The sequence below is a fragment of the Rhododendron vialii genome, chromosome 13a, assembly GCF_030253575.1.
Source record: "Rhododendron vialii isolate Sample 1 chromosome 13a, ASM3025357v1".
NCBI classification, from domain to species: domain Eukaryota; kingdom Viridiplantae; phylum Streptophyta; class Magnoliopsida; order Ericales; family Ericaceae; genus Rhododendron; species Rhododendron vialii.
In genome coordinates, this window is record NC_080569.1 from 15,714,638 (window position 1) to 15,736,202 (window position 21,565).

Here is a 21,565-nt window from a genome sequence, read left to right on the forward strand (position 1 = left end):
CCGAAAATGTGGCACATTTAACTGCATGGCTGAAAATTAATGTGGCATTATAGTAGTAAGAATGGCTTCCAAATATATTGCTAGGTTTTGTATCCGTAAATCTCAGCCGTTTAAAAAATATGTACCAATTTAATGGTTCAAAATATACGAATTCAAAAACTTCCCTGTCATATGACATAAAAATATAGATAGGCAGTGGCAGAAATTCTATACACTGGGGGCACCTATTATTCAAAATCTTTAAAAATATTTCTCTGTATGTATACTACTAAATTATCGCTCAATCATTGAATATTGATCACTCATTCTATTCCGCAACCAATTTTTGACAATTTTCATGGCTGAAAATACTCTTTCAACTGTCGCGGTGGCAACCGTAAGATTAGTGTCAAAGTCAAGAGAAAGCAAACTAAAGAATATAGTAATTTAGTAATTTGATTTTCGCAATATTTTGGATTGGAAGGAAAACACAAAGAGATAGGACAAAAATGAAGAAATAAAGGAAAGAGATAGAACAAAAATGAAAAAATTAAGGAAAGAGATAGAACAAAAATGGAGAAATAAAGGAAAAGGGTAGAACAAAAATAGAAAGAAAAAAAAAAAGGAATGAAGTGCCTGGGAATCAAACCCAGGCACTTGGAAAATTTCACAATGTATTTAACCACCACACCATGCCAATGTTTAGTACTAGAGTAGGAAACTTTTATGTATTTATATCAAAATTTTATTTATTTATTTAAAAAAAAGAAAGCGTGTGAACACGTGACTCCACATGCCCCAACGTGGATCCGCCCCTATATATAGGTACATTTCCATAGAGCTTCTTGTCTTGTACTTTATGCATCAAATTAAATAGTCTAGTGAATTAATGGACCCCAAAACAGAAAATTGTGAAAAGAAGCGGGGGAAAAAAGACGGAGAAGAAGAATACGTACTGATGTTAAGGTTATTGAATTTGCCGAAAGGAAGACACGAGTTTCAGTGATGGATCGATCGAACAGCGATAAATACTTTAATGTTATATCCCTGTTTTAAATTTGGGGCTAACTTGTGAACTAGTCCAAGGAAAGACTTGAATCAATTAAATGGGCGTTTCAGCTCTTAAAACTAATTTCAGAACAAAGCAAAGTTGACAAATTTTCCTTGGCACACAGAGGAAAAATACAAACAAACGTACATCCTTTTATTGAACAAAAAAACAAAATAGAACTTTAATTGTTTATAATATATCGTTTCCAAACATTTATTTACTATTGGCTATTTGTCGAAACAGAATTCAACATTCATGGCTAAGCTTCTCTGCCCAATTAATGATCCGAAAAGCACCACTACACAATCGCCAGGGTAGAATCACAGAGGTGGAATGCTTTGCTCATTCCTGAAGAAGTTACCAGGATCAACCTCGGTTTTCACATGAACCAGTCTTTTAAAGTTGATCCCATAGTATTTCAAACCCCAAATGCTTGCTTGTTCATAGCTTGTTGTGTTCCCTTTGTTATTTACCCCCACATCAAGATCTCTGTAGTTGAGATATGCAGATCTTGGATTCTTGGTAACATAAGGAGTCATGAAACTATAAAACCTTCGGATCCCTCTTATATGCCTGTTCAATGCACTTTTCCCTGCTTCAGTCCACGCAACTCCGTAATGAATGCTATATAAGGTTCCCGCTCTATGGGGGAAAGGTGTTGCGGATTCTGAAATCTCACTCAACCTTCCACCATAAGGACTAAATTGCATCTCGTTCATCTCCTCGGGATATTCTAGAAACCGTTTCCATATGGATTCAAGCCCGGTTTCAGAAATGGGCTCGGTCACGTAGTCCGATTTTCCTTTGAAATATGTACCGGACACCGACGAAGTCCTATTCAACAAAACATCAAGAGGTTCTCCACTAAGACTCGCGAAGTAGAGTATCGAATCGATCCAGCTCATTTCGATACAATCTGATCTGGCCAAACCCAACTCAGGAAAGCTTTGTTCCATCAATGGGAGAAGTGTGTCAACTCCACCAAGGTACAAGCTAACGAATGAGGCTTGTACTGTTTCTTTTCCGTCTTGGCTAGAATTGGCTCTTCTTAGAAAGAGCCTGAGAAGTAGCTTTTCATCGATTTTTCCCGAAACGTACTGCCACCGATGTACAATCTTAGTTGCATTTTGCTCCAACGTTCTATTTACGGTGAAAACCGTGACGGTTTTGGGAACTTGTAATAGTTTTATGTGCCATGCAATAATCACACCAAAACTAGCACCTCCACCTCCTCTAATGGCCCAAAATAGGTCTTCCCCCATAGACTTCCGATCAAGAATTCTTCCATTTACATCGATTAAACGAGCATCGATGATGTTATCAGCAGCGATCCCATAATTACGTGACATCATCCCATATCCTCCCCCACTAAAGTGTCCACCAACACCTACTGTAGGGCAAACACCGGCCGAAAAGCCAAGAGTTGGACTTTTCTGAGCTATGGTGTAATAAAGTTGACCGATCGTGGCCCCGGCTTGAACCCATGCGGTGCTATTTTCGACATCAATAGTGATTGATTGAAAATTTACTAGGTCAACGATGACGAACGGGGCCTGGTAAGAGATGTAAGAGAGACCCTCGTAGTCATGGCCACCACTCCGAACCCGGATTTGCATGTCATGTTTTTTAGAGCAGTAAATGGCTGCTTGGATATGGGATTCCACCAATGGTGTAACAATGACGAGAGGTTTGGGGATTGGGGCGGGCGGTAAGAATCGCTCCATTCGTATTGCAGATTGCAAAATGGACTGGTATGAAGAGTTGTAAGGAGTGTAAATAACTTTGGAAATTGAGTTGGAATTAGGAAAATGAAGGGAAAGGCATTGAAGAAAATTCTCATGAGTATGAGCTGAAGTTGCCCATGAAATCACGGAGAGAAGAGAAACAAGTGAAAGCAACAAAGCATTTGGAGTCTTCATTTTTGGATTGGATGATGATACAATGTGTTAGAAAAGGCCTGTTATTTATAGTGCTAATGTGAGGTTCCTTGAGAGGTACGAAATGTGACTTTTCCAAGCTTCTACGTTCATGTCTATCGACAAGAACTTCATATAGAGAAATTTCAAACGAAGATGATGTAAATTGTTGATTGAAAATCACGGTTCATGGGCCTATCGGGTCCAACTTTGATGCTCTAAATCGTGAATCATGAGCTCCGATCCCATGAGTTTTTATCATCCACAAATACAGAAATCAAAATTTTCTTTTATTAGCAAAAAGAATTTACTCCGTATTAATCTTTGGAAACCAGTTACAAAGATAAGTGGATCGAAGGCAAAAAGGCATCACAACAAAGCACGAACATCGTCCCAATTATCACGAACATTATCCCAACTATGTTTGCATCCTCGCACCACGACAACCACATGCCGCCCTAAGACCCCAGAAATCAGATTAATTAACCTTACTTGAGTAATAGTTGAACTCTAGGAAAATTAATCGGCGTTGTATTCTATGGGGGCGTGATTTCTTTGTGATCCTTCTTGCGTAGCTGTTCGCACGTGAGATGGCGTCGATCTTGATGTACCTGCAGAACCGGAGGGGGTTGTTCCTCCGGGAAGAAGCTCCGACGAACTAGTCAGTAGGTGGACAAGAGAAGAAGAAGTTTAATGAGAGAATATCTTAGAAGAGAGAAAAATGCTGTTGCTTTTTTTTAGTTCAGAGAGAGTCCTTTTCTTAGTGGTGTTGCTCTTCTATTTATAGGCAAAGAGATGGAGTGTTGAGCAAGTTGGTCATACTTTCCACGTGTCACGTTTTGCTCGGTTGGCGCCTTCTAGCAGGGCCATTTAATGAACACCACTTCCCTAGTCTTTCAGAGCCACATGGGTTGATGTCAGAAAGGTCACATCGTTCAGAGATGCAACTTCGAATGTCAGAGAAGACAGCTTATTTATCAGTAGATATTTATGGAAGGTTCCACAATCGTCTAAGCTCGGCGGGACCCACTTCCGCCATACGAATTATCCGAGCGTAGGATATCCCGACCGAAGAAAACCCTAGCCGAACAAACGGAAGTTCGTATCTGTGCGCTTGATGAGACCCCGAGCGAACTCATGTGTCGTATGTTCGGATACAACTTATCATCGTTCGGTGAAGTACTCGTGGTTCCGTCTATCCTTCGGATAACTATTGGCAAGTTTGGCCGAAGCCCAAACTTATTTACAGGTGAACTGAGGTAGCTTAGATGACAGATCAAACAGCGTGTGAACCCTCACTCCCCCTTTCTGGACCTTGTGACCCTTCGGATATTTCGGCCCTCTACAATAGCCCCTCAACTCCTTCTTTTCTTGCTCGGAAATGGAAGGAGGAGTTGAATAAGAATCTGGCCGAACGTAGACATAAATCCGAAGAACGATCGACTGGACGAACCGTTGAAGTTTAACGGACAGAAATGTTTGGAACGCTTCGATATGAGTGCGCAGCTTTCATTAAATGCTTCTGTAACCGTCGATTTGAATCGATGCCAAGTGTCACAATTTCATTGGGTAGTGGTACGGCACGCTTCACACCTGCCACGTGTCCTTCATCGAGCGGCACATCAGTCTCCCGCCCAAATCCAACGGCCAGGGTTAGAGACCGCTTTGAATTCCACACCCAGTATAAAAGGGGAGAGGGAAGGAGAGAGAAGGTTACTCTCTCTCTGACTCTCGATCGTTTTACTGTTCAAGCACCATTCCAGACTGAAATCGCCAGAAATCTGCATATTTGAAGGTTTTTGATCACAGATTTCTCTTGATTTCTCAGGTATTTCTCGAGTTCTTTCATCCGTTGATATGATTTGTGTGTTTTTTGAGTGCTTTTGCCCCTTTTGTTGGCTTTTTCTTTTTCGTTTGGACTGAAATGACCGCCTGATAACTCAGGTGTTCATGTGTTCTTCCGAACATGTGAACACCTTCAAATCGTGTTCTTCCGAACACGCGAACACCTTCAGATGTGAGGTTTTTCCAAAGGGGCAGTCTTTAAGAAGCTTTACAAGCCCTGTTAAGCTTCTCAATCTCTGTTTCCCCATTGGAAACGCGTAGGGTTCCCCATCGTTTCCCTGAGCGGTATAAGTCCTTCCTTCGGAATTTCTTCCGAAGGGATATCGCTCGAGAAATAACCGAGCAGAGTTGGGATCTCCCCTAACGACACAGAACACCGAACGTAGGCACTTAGATTCCTGGCCATGCAAATCGCTAACGGTCTTATCCCTTGCACTTATTTGTTTCTAGGTATGGAGTCTGCAAAGTCAACTTCTTCGGGCGAATCTTATCGGTCGGTGGATTCCGAAGATTCGGATTTTGGTAGATCCGAACCAGGGTTAGCCGAAGCTATAAGAGATTTCACCCGGAACTACCGAACAGGGTCAAGTGGAAGGATCCCCGAGGGTGTAGAAGGAATCGACTACCCCGCCATGGTGGCTCCTCTCCGAATAGTGGGGCCAGACCCCAATATTATAGATATAGGCGAGTCGTCATCCGAAAGTCCTCATGACGAAGCAGAAGAGGAAGAAGAGGCCGAAGGAGCTGACGAAGCCGAGTCGGGACCAGGGACTCCCCTCGTTTCGTCAAGCCGAGCGAGTGAAGGAGCAGGATTTGTCGGGGAATCCTCGTCGCATCCGCCGAAGGCGAAGAGGAAGATCGTCCCAATGGATCCCGATGTGATTCCTGACCGAACGGGGAAGGACCCCTGCCCTTACTTGGAATGCTTCCAAGATAAGAAGAGCCTGGACGTCTTCCGAGCCATTTATGACATCCCCAACGACGTTATCATTACACCCGTCCGAGGGAACCGAATAAGATACAGTGACGAACACGTCACCGTCCCCTTGATGGCAATCACAGAAGGGGGCCTTCGGTTCCCGATGCACAGAGTTTTGAGAGAGATACTTCACCGTTTCAATCTCACTCCGTGCCAACTGAGCGTCAACTCCTACCGCATCATTCACTCGGTAATCGTCCTTGCCGAAGTGAAGATGTTCCGACTAGAAGCCTTTCACTTTTTTGAAAATTATATGGTGTCGAGAAACGTTCGGTACTCTCGGTACTACCTCTGCTCCCGGAGGAAGATGCAAAAGATCATTCCCGAGGGCATGTACGACTCGGAGAAGTGGGCCTCCGATTACGTCGAGGTTCGGGGAAATTTTCAGTTCCCCGAACAAGAGCATGGCCAATTTGAAATAGCCACACGAAGGGGAACGCCGAGTAAGAGCACTTGTCCGTTATTTCAAATGTTTATTCTTTTTGTCGCTCTGATTTCACTTGTCAATTTTAACTGACGATTTCATGATTTTCTTCGGCAGATACCACCAAGCTTAACAAGGTACTGTTAAGGGCGGCCAAAGGTTGCGGTCTTGCCGACTCCCTGCTCACTATCCCAGCGGAGGAGAGAGACGTCCCAACAATCCTCAAATATAAAGCTACATACGGCGGTCGGATCCGACGAAAGGTAACTGACGAGCCTGAGCAGTCCGAGGACATCCCACAAGAGCTCCAACCGAGCGTCGACAAACCCCTCCGAGGGTCAATCTGACTTCCGACCGAAGAAGAACCTTTCCTTGAACAAGAAGTTATGCCTCCGAGAAATATCAAGGAAGTTCTCCAGAAGAAGCTGGAGGAAAAAGAAAGGGAGAAGGCCCAACTACTGAAGGCTGGAGCCGCAGCCGCTTCGGGCTCGGCGCCGAGCAAGAAAGTCCCACCTCCCCCACCCTCCAGAAAACGACCACTGAGCGCCCCTCTTTCTCCGAAGGAACCACCCGCGAGCAAGAAGACAAGGGCGGCTTCGAAGGGAAAGGGCCACGAAGTGGAGCAACCGAAGGAAGCCTCGGCAGAAGGAGAAGGGAGGGTGCCTACCTTAGACCTTGACACCCCATGGGTGCCAAACTTCATCACACCTGGCAAGAAACAGGTTCTCAAGTCGGACAGCCTGAGGGAGGACCCTTCTCTGGCTTTCACTCTCCACTCGGGGCTAGCTTTGCCGAAGGATGTACAGAGTCCCCCTTCTCTGAAGGCAGCCCTGAATGAATACTACTATCACGTTGGAAGGGTAAGTAAATTCTTTCATACTTGCAATGATTTTTTTTTTTTTTGCACACGCCTTATTTCGTCGGAATGACTTTCATTTTACTTTGTTTACAGGCCACCCAGTCCATAATGAGTGCCCAACTTCATCTCACCGAGCATGATAAGAAGTCAAAACTGATGAAGCAGTCGGTGGAGTACAACAAAGCCCTGGCCGAGGATTACAAGAAGGGCTTGGAGCAATCCGAGCTCGTAAGGCAAAGCCTGGAAGTTCAGGTTGCCAATCAGAATGATCTAATCAAGGGCCTTCAGGAGTCTGCCGAACAAACCAGGGCTGAGGGCAAAGACGAGGGGCTGGCTGAAGGGAGAGCCTTGGGGAGAGAAGAAATGAAGAAGGAGATGGAGAAAGAGATGCTGGGGCAGTACGAGAAAGGATATGCCCAGGCCGAAGAAGACGTGGCCGATCAAATCCTTGAAGTGCAGGATGAGATCAAGGAGGGCTAGCACAAAGAGAGCTTTATGCTCGGCTACAATAGGGGTCTTGACGACGCAGGCGTTGAGGCTGACGACGAGAGGAGGAGTATGGTGGAAATACCACCCTTCGCCCTTGCCGAAGTTGCAGCAGAGGAGACAACAGCTGACGCTACCGACTCGACCACCCTACCTGCCCCTGCCGACGCTCCAACCCTACCAGCCCCTGCCGACGCTGCAGCAGATTAAATTTGTTCTCATTTAGTTTTTTTTTGTTTTTTGTTTTTTAATATTTTTGAATATGGTTGGATCCGAACAGTAGGAACCCTGCCAACCATTGGATGTAACTAGAATATGTTGGAAAATTTCTTTTTGAATGACAATCGTCTAGTCGTTCGGTATGGATGTTGTTTCCAAGTATATAAATATTTGCCAAGTCTTTTTATTCGGTAGATACATCACAACTCAAAAATTTTCGAAGTCTTTTCATTCGGAAGGACTGTTTATGTGATTTTGAAGTCACTAAGAGATGAACTCAGATTTACCCATATAGTAGCCCCCTGCCCTATTGTATTACTGGAGGAATAGAATAAGGTAGTAGGATGGGAAAACTGAGCCGAAAAAGTGATCATGGGTTTCGAGAGTTTCACCCGAACAAACAAATGGCTTCGAGAGTTTCACTCGAACAAACAAATTATCATGGGCTTCGAGAATTTCATCCGAACAAACAAGTTACCATGGGCTTTGAGAATTTCACCCGAACAAACAAATTATCATGGACTTCGAGAATTTTAACCGAACAAAAGATGTTACCGGAGCTAGATAAAAGACCCCATGTGTAAAAATAAAGCAGAATACTGAACGAATTTATATTAAGTGCATGACGCTCAAAAGCGTGCGGGCCGAACAAAAATGTAAATACAAAAGATGCCAATACTAGCCATGGAATTTCCTAAGCTTTTGGGCATTCCATGGATTAGCGATTGGCGTGCCATCCATCTCAGCAAGCTTGTAGACTCCATGCCCGATCTTCTCAATCACTCGGTAAGGTCCTTCATAGGGGTCTTTTAGTTTGGTCAACTTTGACGCTTCGGTAACCATCCGAAGGACTAAGTCCCCGACGTTGAATGGTCGAGCACGAACATTGCGGTTGTAGCCCCTTGCAACTTCTTGCTGGTACGCGGCGTGCCGAAGGTTAGCATTGTCACGTAGTTCTTCGGCTAAATCTAACTCGGCACCCACTAGAGCATTGTTATCTACAGGGTTAAAACTCTCCGTCTGGGCTGTAGGGATCATAGTAGATAAAGGGAGGACAGCCTCCATACCGTAGGCCATAGCAAACGGAGTACGGCCGGTGGACCGCCGATGTGTTGTTCGATAGGCCCACAAGACGTGTGGAAGCTCTTCCACCCACTTACCGAGCTTCCAATCCAGACGGCGCTTCAGCCCCTGAGTGATTGTCTTGTTCGATGCTTCGGCTTGTCCATTACCTTGAGGATATGCCACCGAGGAATTTTGGATGGTGATGTGGCGCTTCACATAAAAAGCTTTGAGAGCGGAGGCAACAAATTGGGAGCCATTATCAGAAAGGATGGCGTACGGTACGCCGAACCTGGAGATGATGTGCTTCCAAATAAAGCGTTCCACGTCCCCGGCAGTGGTCTTGATCATGGGGGAAGCTTCTACCCACTTGGTGAACAAATCTGTGGCAGTGAGTATGTACTCAAATCCTCCAGGCGCCTTCGGCATCTTGCCAACTATGTCAAAAGCCCAAACCGCGAACGGCCACGGACTGGTGATCATTTTAAGGGGGAATGCAGGCTGGTGGATGAGAGATGCTTGCTTTTGACACCGAACACAGAGCTTCACATATTCTTCGGATTGTTTGACCATCTTCGGCCACCAATAGCCTTGTGTCAGGGCACGCTGTGCAAGGGACCGTCCTCCTGAGTGAGCCCCACAGCTACCCGAATGAAGTTCCTCCAGAACGGCTGGCACAAGGTCGTCGTGGACGACACGCAGATCGGGGCCAGTGAAAGTTCGTCGGTAGAGATTGTCGTTCGGTCCTAGGAAAAAATTGGCAGCTCGGCAACGGATTTTGTACGCTTCGCGCTTGTTCATCGGTAGCACTTGGTTCTTCAGGTAAGCAACCACAGAATCCAGCTGGCTTGGGCCGAGGGTGATGGCCATAACCTGTTCACACGGCTTTTCGAAGCTTGGTTTGGGGACCTCGTCAAAGGTGATGGTGCGACTGCCCGAGGTCTTGTAGACTGAAGCAAGACCTGCAAGGGCGTCAGCATGGGCGTTATGCTCCCGAGCGATCCACTCCACTTCTACGCGTCCAAATCTTCCGAACAAAGCTAAGACGTGGCTCACGTAAGCATTCATACGCTGATCTTTGGCTTGATAATCATTGTTTAAATGCCCCACAATGAGCTGAGAGTCACAAAAGACATGAACCGAATCTGTATCCAGCCGAAGAGCAAGTTGGTGGCCTGCAATTAGAGCTTCATACTCCGCCTCGTTGTTCGTCGCCGTGTACCCAATCGAAACCACGCTTTCATGAACAGTCCCGCTCGGTGACACAAGGACGATGCCTGCACCAGCTCCATGAACATTAAAAGCTCCATCGACGGTTAGTCGCCAAGCGTCGCCGGAGAAGAGCTTCCATTGTCGTTTGGGTTTCTTGCGTTCGAGGGAATACCGAGCACGGAGTGGTTCGGCATGACAGTTGGACGACCCTTCCAAAACTTCTTCTTCTTGAATCCGAGCTTCTTCAGCGGCAGTTGCCAGGGCATTGGCCTCGTCTTGTAAGCCGGGAGTGAGTTCGGCAAAGAAGTCGGCCAAGACCTGCCCTTTGATAGCTGTCCGAGGCTCGAATTGGATGTCGAAGTTGGCCAAGTCTTGAGAGAACTTCAGGATCCGGCTTGACGTGTCCGTTTTCCGAAGAACAGCTTTGAGAGGAAACTCAGTGAGGACCACAATCGTATGGGATTGAAAGTAGGGCAAGAGGCTCGTTTTAGCAGAAACGAGAGCCAATGCTAACTTTTCCATAAGCAGATACCTCGTCTGAGAATCCGTCATCGTTTTACTGGAATAGAAGATCGGTTGACGGTCCATCCCCTCTCTCTGAACAAGAACCGCGCTCGTTGCATGGTCGTAAACAGCAAGGTAAAGATATAGATCTTCATCGGGTAGGGGCTTGACGAGCAAAGGAGCGTGAGATAGGTATTGCTTTAAAGATTGCAGAGCCTGCTCGCACTCCTCTGTCCATACAAATCTGCGTCGGCTTGTTGTGATTGCTCGGAAGAACAGGCGGCAGAGATCGCTCGAACGTCGAATGAAACGGTTCAAGGCAGCAACCATCCCCGTGAGCCGCTGTACCTCTTTGATTGTCGTCGGAGCTCGGAGCCTCTGCACAGCCAAAATTTGGGTAGGGTAAGCTTCGATTCCTCGGCGACTCACCATGTACCCAAGGAATTTCCCCGAGCTAACGTCGAACGCACACTTCTCGGCATTGAGACGTAGCTTCCTATGTTTTAGAACAGCAAAGACCTCTCCCAGATCTCGAAGGTGATCCCGAGCGAATATGCTTCTGCAAACCAAATCGTCAATATAAGCTTCTACTTTTACGCCAAGCATGCCAGGAAACATCTTCGTGATGGAGCGTTGGAAGGTGGCACCTGCATTCTTCAGGCCGAACGGGACAACCTTGTAGCAGAAAGTTCCCCGAGGCGAGATGAAGGCCGTTTTTTCCTGATCTTCCGGATCCAAAGCTATTTGATGGTAGCCCCGATACGCGTCCATGAAGCTCAAGCGCTCACATCCTGCCGTTGCATCTACCATCTACTCAATCCGAGGAAGTGGAAATCGATCCATAGGGCAGGCATCATTGAGGTTCGTGTAATCGACACAAACCCTTAGTTTCCCATTTTTCTTCGGGACAACCACTGGGTTGGCAAGCCAGGTGGGGTATAGCACTTCCCGAATGACGCCAGCTTCCAACAGTTGATTCACCTTTGCTATCACAGCTTCGGTATGTGCGGCCGACGAGCGTCGGACTTTTTGCACAACTGGTCGCCTATTCGGATCTACATTCAATGAGTGCATGGCGAACGAAGGGTCCACGCCCGGCATGTCTTTTGGAGTCCAAGCAAAGACCTCTATGTTTCTCATCAAGAATTGATACATCTCCTCACGTTTGTCCATGCTTAATGAACTCCCGATCAAAAAATATCTTCCTTCTTCCCCAGGAATGGAAAAACATATTAGCTCCTTGGTTGACCGTTGTTCGGCAGGTACACCAACATCCTCAATCACTGGGGTAGGAGCGGCAGCCACGCATTGTACCTCCATGCAGCTCTGTTTGTTCGTTACAGTGCTGATGTAGCATTTCTTGGATTGGATTTGATCGCCTCGGAGGCTTTCCTGTCGTCCGTTCCATCCGACGAATTTTACCACCTGGTGATAGGTTGAAGCAACCGCTTGCATTTCGTGTAGCCAGGTTCGGCCAAGAGTGACGTTGTACGGACTTGGCGAAGCGACCACCACAAATTCGATCTCCAGGACGCGTGATCCAGCTCGCACAGGGAGGGTAATCAGGCTGAGTGGCCACACCGGGGCTCCCGTAAAACTGACAAGGGGAGTTGACGCCGTCCGAAGTTGAGCAGGAGATAGTCCGAGGCTCTGATAAGTGGAAAAAAACATGACATCGGCCGAGCTTCCTTGATCTATCAATACCCGTTGTACGGTTGATTTTTCAATAGCAACAGTGACAACGAGGGCATCTGCATGTGGAAGTTGCACTCCTTTTAAGTCATTGGAAGAAAAAGTTATGGTGTCGCCGAAGCTCGGATCTTCCCACTTTCGCTTTCCCGAAGCGCCCACGTTGCAGACTGATAGAGAGGTGACAGCCCTGTCAATTTCTGAACGAAGCTCGGCCGCCCTTCCTTCGGAAACTAGCCCTTGTATTACGCTTACGAGATTGCCTACAAGAGGGGGAGGGGGAGGTGGAGGAAGTGGATTTTGCCGAACGTCAATCCACTGATTGAGGTGACCGGCAACTGCTAGCTCTTTTAGATACCTTTTGAAAGGTGGGCATTGCGTGGTGTAGTGGCCACATTCCTTATGATACGTGCACATCCCTGGTCCGCTTCCGACGGTGCCTAAGAGTACCGTTGGCCAAACAAAGAACGGCAATTTGCCAATGATGTTAAGAAGTTTATAGATAGGTTCAGTGAATACCGTACGCTCGGTGACATACTTGTCCGGTCGGGGTTCTCTTTTCGTTTGTGTCCAGGATTGTGGCTGAGGCTACTGCGGGGGTCGGCCCTTGTTGTTCGACTTATTCGATGCCTGGCCCGAGCTACACTGGCTTCCTTGCCCTTGGCGAACGTTCGATACCTGCTTCTTTGGCCCTATCGTCTTGGCAGGTTCAGCCTTTGACGTGTGTCGCTCGGCCATTGCTTCTTCGTGAACGCAATCCTTCTCGATTATTGTCATGAGCTCTCCCATCGTCTTAGGTGGATTTCGTGAGAGGTCACGAAACATTGCCGAGGTTGGATCCAACCCATTCATGAAAGACTCGGCTGCTACTCCTTGATCACAGTCGGGAATAAGGTTATAGACTTCCCAGTAACGCTCGGTATAAAGTCGCAGTGTTTCTCCCGCCGCTCTTCGCATGTTCACCAGCATCGATAATGTCTTCGGTTGAATGTTGCTGGTAACGAAGCGTTTGCTAAACTCCAATTCTAGCTCGTTGAAGCAAGAAATGGATTTGGGCTTCAACTGATTGTACCATAACATGATCGGTTCACTGAGAGTGAGCGGGAAGATTTTACACATAAGGGCGTCAGAAAAGTTATGGAGGCTCATGGTTTGCCTGAAACGACAAACGAACGCGACTGCGTCTTCTTTTGCCTCATAACGCTTCAGCTTCGGCATGACGAATCTGTCTGGCGGCCGCTCTTGTTGAATAGCATCCACGAAGGGGGAAGCCTTTGCCTTCCCGAGCTTCGAATTGTCTTCGGCTGCGACCTGCGGGACAACAGGGGGAGGAACATTAGTATGCCGCTCCGGAGTCTTTCTTTTTTCCCGCCGATGGTGCCGACGGTGCTCCTCTTTTTCCCTTGGTGGTCGAGCAGCTAACATTAAGGGCGCATGTGCCTCCCTCAAGCTCGTCAATGGAGCGTTCCGAGGCTGAAGAGCCGGGTCGATGGGTTGATACACGGTTGGCAGGCCTGTGAATTGATCGTACAGGATAATCGTATTATCGTGCTCCGAACGGTTTCCTCGGCTTTCGGATCGGTGGCGACTGCCAGAGTTTGCCGAATGCCTTCCGTCGTGTCGTTCGGAATTGTGTCTCAATCGAACCGAATATTCCCGGTTGCTGCTGGTGCGTACGTACCGAGGTGGATTGTTTAAATCGACGGGCCTCTTCCCACTTCTTGGACTCAATTGTCGTTCGGAATGATGTTGCGTTCGGACGGACGCGCCTCTTCCGTTAGTTCCAGCTGTTGAGCCCGTGGCCGAGGATCGAGTACTTTCGGCACGAATAATGCTCGTCAGCCGAGGTTGTGGAGCACCTTGCTCAAGACGCTCAAAGACAGTCCGTCGCTCGGGAACGACGATTTCGGCTGTTTGATCTGGGCGAGACGGTCTGCCCCGTTTGCGGTTTTTCTTCGGTCGACTGGGCTCGGCTGGATGTTCGTTTGCAGGGGTTACAGTCAACCCTCCGTCTCGCTCCTCTAGCCGTTGTTGCAGCATGGTAATAACCGTTGCCTGACGTTTTTGTTCGGCCAAGGCGATATCCAACTCGGTCGGTGGAAAAGAAAGTTGGCGGGCTACGTGTGGAACTGCACTAGCCATTTGACAGGGCTCAAGGTTGATAGATCCGTAGCCCTCCAACCCAAGGGTAAAGTTCTCTGGGCCCGGAGGTGAGAGATGTTGAGCCATTTGTTCCGTGTAAATACGAAGAACAAACAGGATCTGAGATGAACACAGGCCCTCAACTGATTATGAACGCGAAGAACACAAAGAACACCCCGAAAGTTGTTTTCTGATCCCCAGCAGAGTCGCCAATTGTGGGGGCGTGATTTCTTCGTGATCCTTCTGTAGGGGGATGAAAACAATTGATGCTTCGGATCAACTGGATTGCAACGGCTTATTCGTGCCTCTTCACCGGAACCCTAGCTCGACGTCTGAACCCTAATCTGCAAAATAGACAGGTGGTGAGTGCACCTTTGCCTCTCGTGGCAAAGGCCCTCCGATGCCTTTGTTAGTATCACGTACTAGAAAACTCAACCCTAATTATTAGTAGGAAAGCAATAATAATGCAATGTATTGCGTACCCTTTTCCTCTAGGTTCACCTCATATTTATAGACTTTTGTATGCTTATTGCTCAAGCATCCCTATTTCCATAGGATTCCCAACTCGTATAGGAAACCCAGGATATCAAGGATTCTCGTTTCCTTTATCAGTTTAATAGAAAAGAGTCCTTTTAGGATTCTTTTCCTTTACTGACCGAACATCCCATTCTCATTGGGTATCTTTCTCAGATCCTATATTCTCGGGATCCTATTCCTTAATGGAATACCAACATTCTGGATTCTTCCAGAATGTTCCCCAAACTCCAACAATCGATTTGGAACTCTTTCTTTGTTCGGCCATCTTGTCGCCGAACAGACTGCCTGGACCAATGACTTCACGTGTAACTTGGTCCAATCGTAATCAGAATGTCTCTATCTGCCGAACAGTTAGTTTCGCACCACTATCTTCACTTGTCATTGGCCTTTCATTAGCCGAACAGACTGTATAGATCAAGGACTTCACATGTCATTGTTCCATATCGCTGTTCTTCATACTGCCCGGTGATAAGTCCAGTCGTATTTACCACGTGTTCCCAAACATCACGTGTTCGGTAACTAAATGTATTTGCTCGGGAATACCTCCCTACAATTGCTCCCCAGCTTCATGTATTTACCATTGTTCGGGGGCAATATATGATGCTTAGAAACAGAATTCTATCTAGACCAAACTCTTTTGATCCCGTGCAGTCATAATTTCAATATCTCATTGATGCCTTTTGGCGCCTCTGTCATTATACCATCTTGAGGTAATGACTCCACGTGGCGCATATCGTACGCTTTTACATTAAATGTGAACTGACGTTTTATCCTAACGACGTCAATACGACGTTAGCTTGATCCCTTTATCCCGTTACTTAAAAGGTAACGGCGTGAGACGAGACGTTTCGTCTCCGTCTCTGGCATCTAAACCCCAGAAAGGGCTCATTTTGGATTTCCCCACCCAAAACTCCAAAACTCCTTCTCTCTCTAAGCTTTTTGCCATTGCCGTCGTCTACAAACTCGATTGCATTCCAGGGAATCGTCACCATATTCTTGTAAGATCCTCGTTCTTACTTCATTTCTTCTGTTTAGGTTCTTATCTGAGATCTCTATTCTCGATTTCGTGAGTCGTTTTCTAGGGTTTCAGTTGCACCCTTTTTCAGTCTTTCTTCTTTCCTGAGTATACCCATGGCTGACGATGGTGAGAATCCCTTAAGACCCAGTAAATTTAGGAAATTATGTGAAACCCCTACTGCCATGGCGGCATTTAGGAGGGAATATAACGTTCCAGAGAACGTTGGTCTCGAACTCGCCCCTCTGGGCGCAGATAGAGACGGAGGTTCCTGGGATCGAATGTGTATCCCCATTGTTGCTATCGTCGAAGGCGGAGTTCGATTTCCCCTTCACCCATTACTTCGCCAGATCCTAAACTGGTATCGTCTTACCCCCATGCAAATATCAACAAACGTCTTTAGGTTCATAATGGGTGTAATAGCTTTGAATAGGATTCTGGGGACCCGGTTAGGAATTTGGGATATTCAGTGGTGGTACAGCATTGTACTAAACCCTGAATACAACACCTATTACTTCAAAGTTAGAAGGGCCGACAAGCGTCTCGTGCTAAACCTGCCAGACTCTGCTCGGGATCATGAAATCGATTTCCTTTACGTCACTGGAGCCTTTGAGCCACTAGGAGAGGATGGTCAGGTGGTGGGTCTCCACTGCCCCCATATATGGGGATACCCACGTATGCTTCTTATTTTTCATCTTTGCTATTTGTTTGTTTGCTGCTTTCTCGTAGCTTTCTATTGTGTCTAATTTTTGATTTAATAACTCCGATTGTGCAGCTGAAAACGTCAACAAACGTCCAAGACGAGAGCCTAGTTACGTCCGAACAGAGGACATCAACAAAATCCTTAAATATAAAGGCAAACCTGGTACCCGAACAGCTGGTCGGGGTCGAGACGCTGATATACTGCTGGGATACGATCCTTCGTACAGAGGGGTCATTGACAGAAGACTTGCCCACTCCAGCACTAGTGCCACGTCTACATCCACTGCTCCCTAACCACACAGTTCAAGGCTTCAAGCTGGTGTCACTCTTGCCGGTCAGTCAGGCGATATTGTTATTCCTGACGGTATACCTCAAACACGTGTGGTACTCAGGAGATCAAGCCGCAGGCAACTCATTGCCAAACAACAACCCGTTCCTCACCAAATTACCAGTCAGTCGTCCTCATCCGGTTATTCTCGATCACCCCCAACCTCAGGTACGATGACGCACCAACCTATTAACCTCAGTTCTTTACTCACTGTCTCCTCTCGGGGACGTGGTGCTACCAATAGGGTAGCATCAACTGGCGCCCCTCCCCCACGTTCACGTCGCAATAGGGGAGGATCTGCGAGATCGTCATCTTCTCCACGAGAAGATAATCCTGTTACAGAGGCCATTGACCTTCATCGGGACAAACGCCCAAGAGTTGATAATCAAGATGGTACTACCACACAAGCAGATACCGAAACTCATCATCCCATCTCACCAACCACTCAAGTCCTCCTTCAGACGTGGACTCCTCCTTTCACTAGGGGGGACCGTCCCGTTCACGTCGGGGATAGTGCTGGTTCATCTGAAACCGCACTTGCCTTAGCTAAAGGATTGCTGCTCCCAGTAGATATGCAAAAAGAAAATGCATCTGCACCTGATCGGCTCGTTTCTACTGGACTTGTCAGCGGTATCAAGGTATTTGTTACTTGATTTTTCTTTGTAAGGTCTATACGTATATTTGCTATCAAACTTGTATTGCTACACCTGTTTCTGACTATTTGATATTTTTGTCAGTTTATTCAAAAGATGGTTACTCTGGGTAAGAAGTACCAAGAAGCAGATGCTGAGAGGGTGAGGCTGATGAACGGTAACACCAGATTGCGCCGAACAATCACCAGGTTAGAAAGAGAAAGAGACAAAGCCAAATCTGATTTCAACCAAACTAAAGAAAAACTTGAAGTTGCCGAAGAGAGCCTCAACCAGGCTTTATCAGAGATTGACAATGCCAAGAAAGCTGCATATGAAGAAGGGTACCAGAAGGGATTCGACACCACAACTGCTAACTATGTTGAACAGATTCCTGCTATCCAAGATCAGATTTGGATTGCTTGCTGGGAAACTTGTCTAACGAAGGTTGGCGTTGCAGAGGACTCTCCTCTCTGGACTGACAATGAACTACCGAGCAGCCGTGCTGCAGCTTCCCAAGAGCAAGAAGTTCCTCTGGAAGATGACTTTGAACAACAAATTGAAGACTTTACTGGAATGGAAGAAGATATTCCCTCTGGATCTTAGACTGTCCAGTCTCCTGTTCGGGATTCAAATCCTGAACCTATTAACTTGGAGGAAAATGCAACTGAAGGAGATGTCACAACTGAAGAACCAGACAGGGCAAACTCAGATGTCCAAAACCTGGACTAAACCTTTGGTAGGTTTAAAAAAGACTTTCTTTAGAACAGTTGAGCTGGTCCTGCGTGACCGTAGCTTTCAAACCCTGCGTGGTACCAGTACTTTCTTTTGGTAATACTCTAGATAATACAGGTATTCGGCCCTTCGTGGCACTTGCTCGGCTCTCCTCTGTTTGTTGCATCTGTTCGGATGCACTGTTTTAATCTCAAGTATTTCGTACTGTTGATTGTCTTATGTTACGCAAGTTTCACATACTTTAAGAGCCAGAATAAACATACAATTTGTTCCTTAAGTCTCACGTACTTAAGAGCAAACATATAAGTTGCAACAGAACATACAAGTGTTTTTCGTACTTTGTAATTCTTCTAAGTTTCACGTACTTAGTTATTTTTAAGTTTCTCGTAAATAAATGTTTTAAAAGTCTTTCAAGTGTTGTCATACAAACACTTGATCATAAAGGTTTTCCTCAAGTTTCACATAAGTTTCACGTACTTAAACTAAATGTGGCTTACATTTAAGTCAAGCCAATATAGTTTCTCAAGTATCACGTACTTAAAATACCATATAAGTATCTCGTACTTTGAACGTCCATACAAGTATTTCGTACTTGTATTTTTTAAAAGAAAACATACAAGTGTTTTCATACTTGCTAAGTATCACGTACTTAAGAAAATACATACAAGTGTTTTCATACTTGCGTTCAAATGTATACCCAAGTTTCACATACTTGAAATTCTATACAAGTGTTTCGTACTTGTATTCGTTAAGTGTCACGTACTTAAAAATGTATAAAACTTTTAAGTTTCACATACTCAAAAGGTATACCTGCTCCCCAATACGAATAAGGAGAACCAAACTCGTAGTTCGTATTTAAATACCACAACAGTTTATTCGAAAGAAGTGATTTTATTCAATTGTAAAACGCAAGAGGGCGTTACTCGTACCCTTTGCAAAAATAAACAAAACTAGAACAAAGGAATTATATTCGTAATTCCCACACAATCACGTAGTGTAAATCCAAAACAGATTTTAATACTTCTAAACAAAGAACTTTCGTAAATTATGAACATTCCAAGGCCTCGGAATTGGATCACCATTCAGATCTGCCAATCTATAGGCTCCTATGCCCACAATCTCAGTTACTCTATACGGGCCTTCCGAGTTGGCCCCCAGCTTGCCTTCATTTGCCACCTTGGTGTTGCCGAGCACTTTTCGTAGCACAAGGTCCCCAACACCAAATTCTCTAGGATGAACACGTTTGTTGTAGCTTTTCATCAGTTGTTCTTGGTAAGAAGCAAGATGTACCAAGGCCTTTTCTCTCTTCTCCTCGGCAAGATCAAGCTCGATTTCAAGGGCCCTGTCATTGCCTCCACTTTCAACCAAAGCTGTCCTGTTGGTCGGCAGACCCACTTCCAGAGGTATGACAGCCTCTGTTCCAAATGCCAACGAATATGGGGTCTCTCCCGTAGACCTCCTAGGCGTTGTTCGGTGAGCCCACAAAACTAACGGTAACTCATCAGGCCATTTTCCCTTTGCTTTGTCCAGCCTCTTCTTTATCCCATCTAGGATAGTTTTATTGGATGCCTCTGCTTGCCCATTACTCTGAGGGTAGGCCGGAGTGGAGTAATAATTTCGTATTCCATACTGGGCACAAAAAGCCTTGAATTTCTTCTGAAATTGGGATCCATTGTCTGTAATCAATGAATAAGGGACCCCAAAGCGAGTGATGATGCTTTTCCACACGAACCTTTCTATCATAGGTTCAGTGATTTTGGCCAATGGTTCTGCCTCAATCCACTTCGTAAAATAATCAGTTGCTACAAGCAGGAACTTTCGATTCCCAGTTGGTTTGTGCAATAGACCCACGATATCCATCCCCCATTGAGCAAAAGGCCAGGGACTTGTCAAAGGCACCAGATCTTCGGCGGGTGTTCGAATCATTGGTGAGAACTTTTGACACTTCTCACAAATCTTTACATACACCTTTGCATCTTCTTGCATGTGTGGCCACCAGTAGCCTTGAGTAATTGCTCGGTGGGCAATGGATCTCCCTCCAGCATGGCTCCCACATGTTCCCTCATGGATCTCATGAAGGAACTTCTGTACCATCTCAGGATGTACGCATAGCAAATAGGGACCTGTAAAGGATTTCCTATACAACTTACCCTCTGGGGACAGCCAAAACCTAGCAGATTTGACTCTTATCTTGTGGGCCTCCTTTTTATCAGAAGGGAGTATCTCGTCTCGTAAGAACTCCATTATTGGGTCCATCCAACTTGGTCCTTGGTTCACGTCCAAGACCAAGTCTACACTCCTCCCAATGCTCGGCTCATTTAGGTATTCTACTGCCACCCTTCTTTTGAACTCTGTTGGTACTGCTGTAGCCAACCAAGCTAAAGAATCTGCATGAGCATTCTGTCCAGAACTTATTTGCTTAATATATACCCTCTCGAAGGTATCAAGCAAGTCCTTTGCTGCCTGCACGTAGGCTACCATCTTTTCATTCCGAGTCTCGTACTCGCCGGACAGTTGATTCACAACAAGCTGGGAATCACAATACACCCTAACCCGTTCTGCTTTAAGGGTCTTGGCACTTCTCAATCCTGCCAAGAGTGCTTCATATTCAGCCACATTATTCGATGCACTGAATTCAAGCCGAACAGAGAGTTCAATCAGAACTCCTTGAGGAGGAAAGAGGACAACTCCAATTCCAGAACCAGTATTACACGCTGATCCATCAACGAATAACTTCCATTCTTTGGGATCCTGTTCGGCTACGGGTTGATCCTTCAAGGATGATGTCTCTGTCACCTGTTCCTTTCTCGTAGGAGGTAGGGGAGCCACAGTGGGTGAAAATTCTGCCACAAAATCTGCCAACACTTGGCCTTTGATTGCTGTGCGTGGCTGATATTCGAGATCATACTGGCTTAACTCCACAGACCATGTCGAGATCCTTCCCGAAAAGTCTGCCTTTCGAAGCAGTGATTTTAATGGATACTCAGTATATACTACAACTTTATGGCTTTGGAAGTAATGTGGCAATTTCCTTGTGGCTGTCCTAAGTGCCAGGACAAGTTTTTCTAAAGGCAGATATCTCGTCTCTGCATCCAACAATGTCTTGCTAACATAATAAATGGGGATTTGCTCGATCCCCAAATCCCTCAACAAGACTGCACTTACTGCGTGCTCGGAAACAGCTAAGTACAGAATTAAAGACTCACCTGGCTGTGGAGTTGACAACAGTGGGGGTTCGGCCAGGTATTTCTT

General features: G+C 46.1%; 1 protein-coding gene across 1 annotated transcript; it reads right to left on the minus strand.

The window, feature by feature from the left end:
* Nucleotides 1-1,162: 1,162 nt before the first annotated feature.
* Nucleotides 1,163-2,976, minus strand: LOC131312979 (tetrahydroberberine oxidase-like). Its single transcript, XM_058341015.1, has one exon. It carries the CDS (start codon nt 2,947-2,949, stop codon nt 1,351-1,353), a length of 1,599 nt encoding a protein of 532 aa, XP_058196998.1. The 5' UTR covers nt 2,950-2,976; the 3' UTR covers nt 1,163-1,350.
* Nucleotides 2,977-21,565: the final 18,589 nt, after the last annotated feature.

What these genes read in the sequence shown, in the direction of transcription:
- LOC131312979 (XM_058341015.1), bottom strand. Translation starts at nt 2,949, where the DNA reads ATGAAGACTCCAAATGCTTTGTTGCTTTCACTTGTTTCTCTTCTCTCC.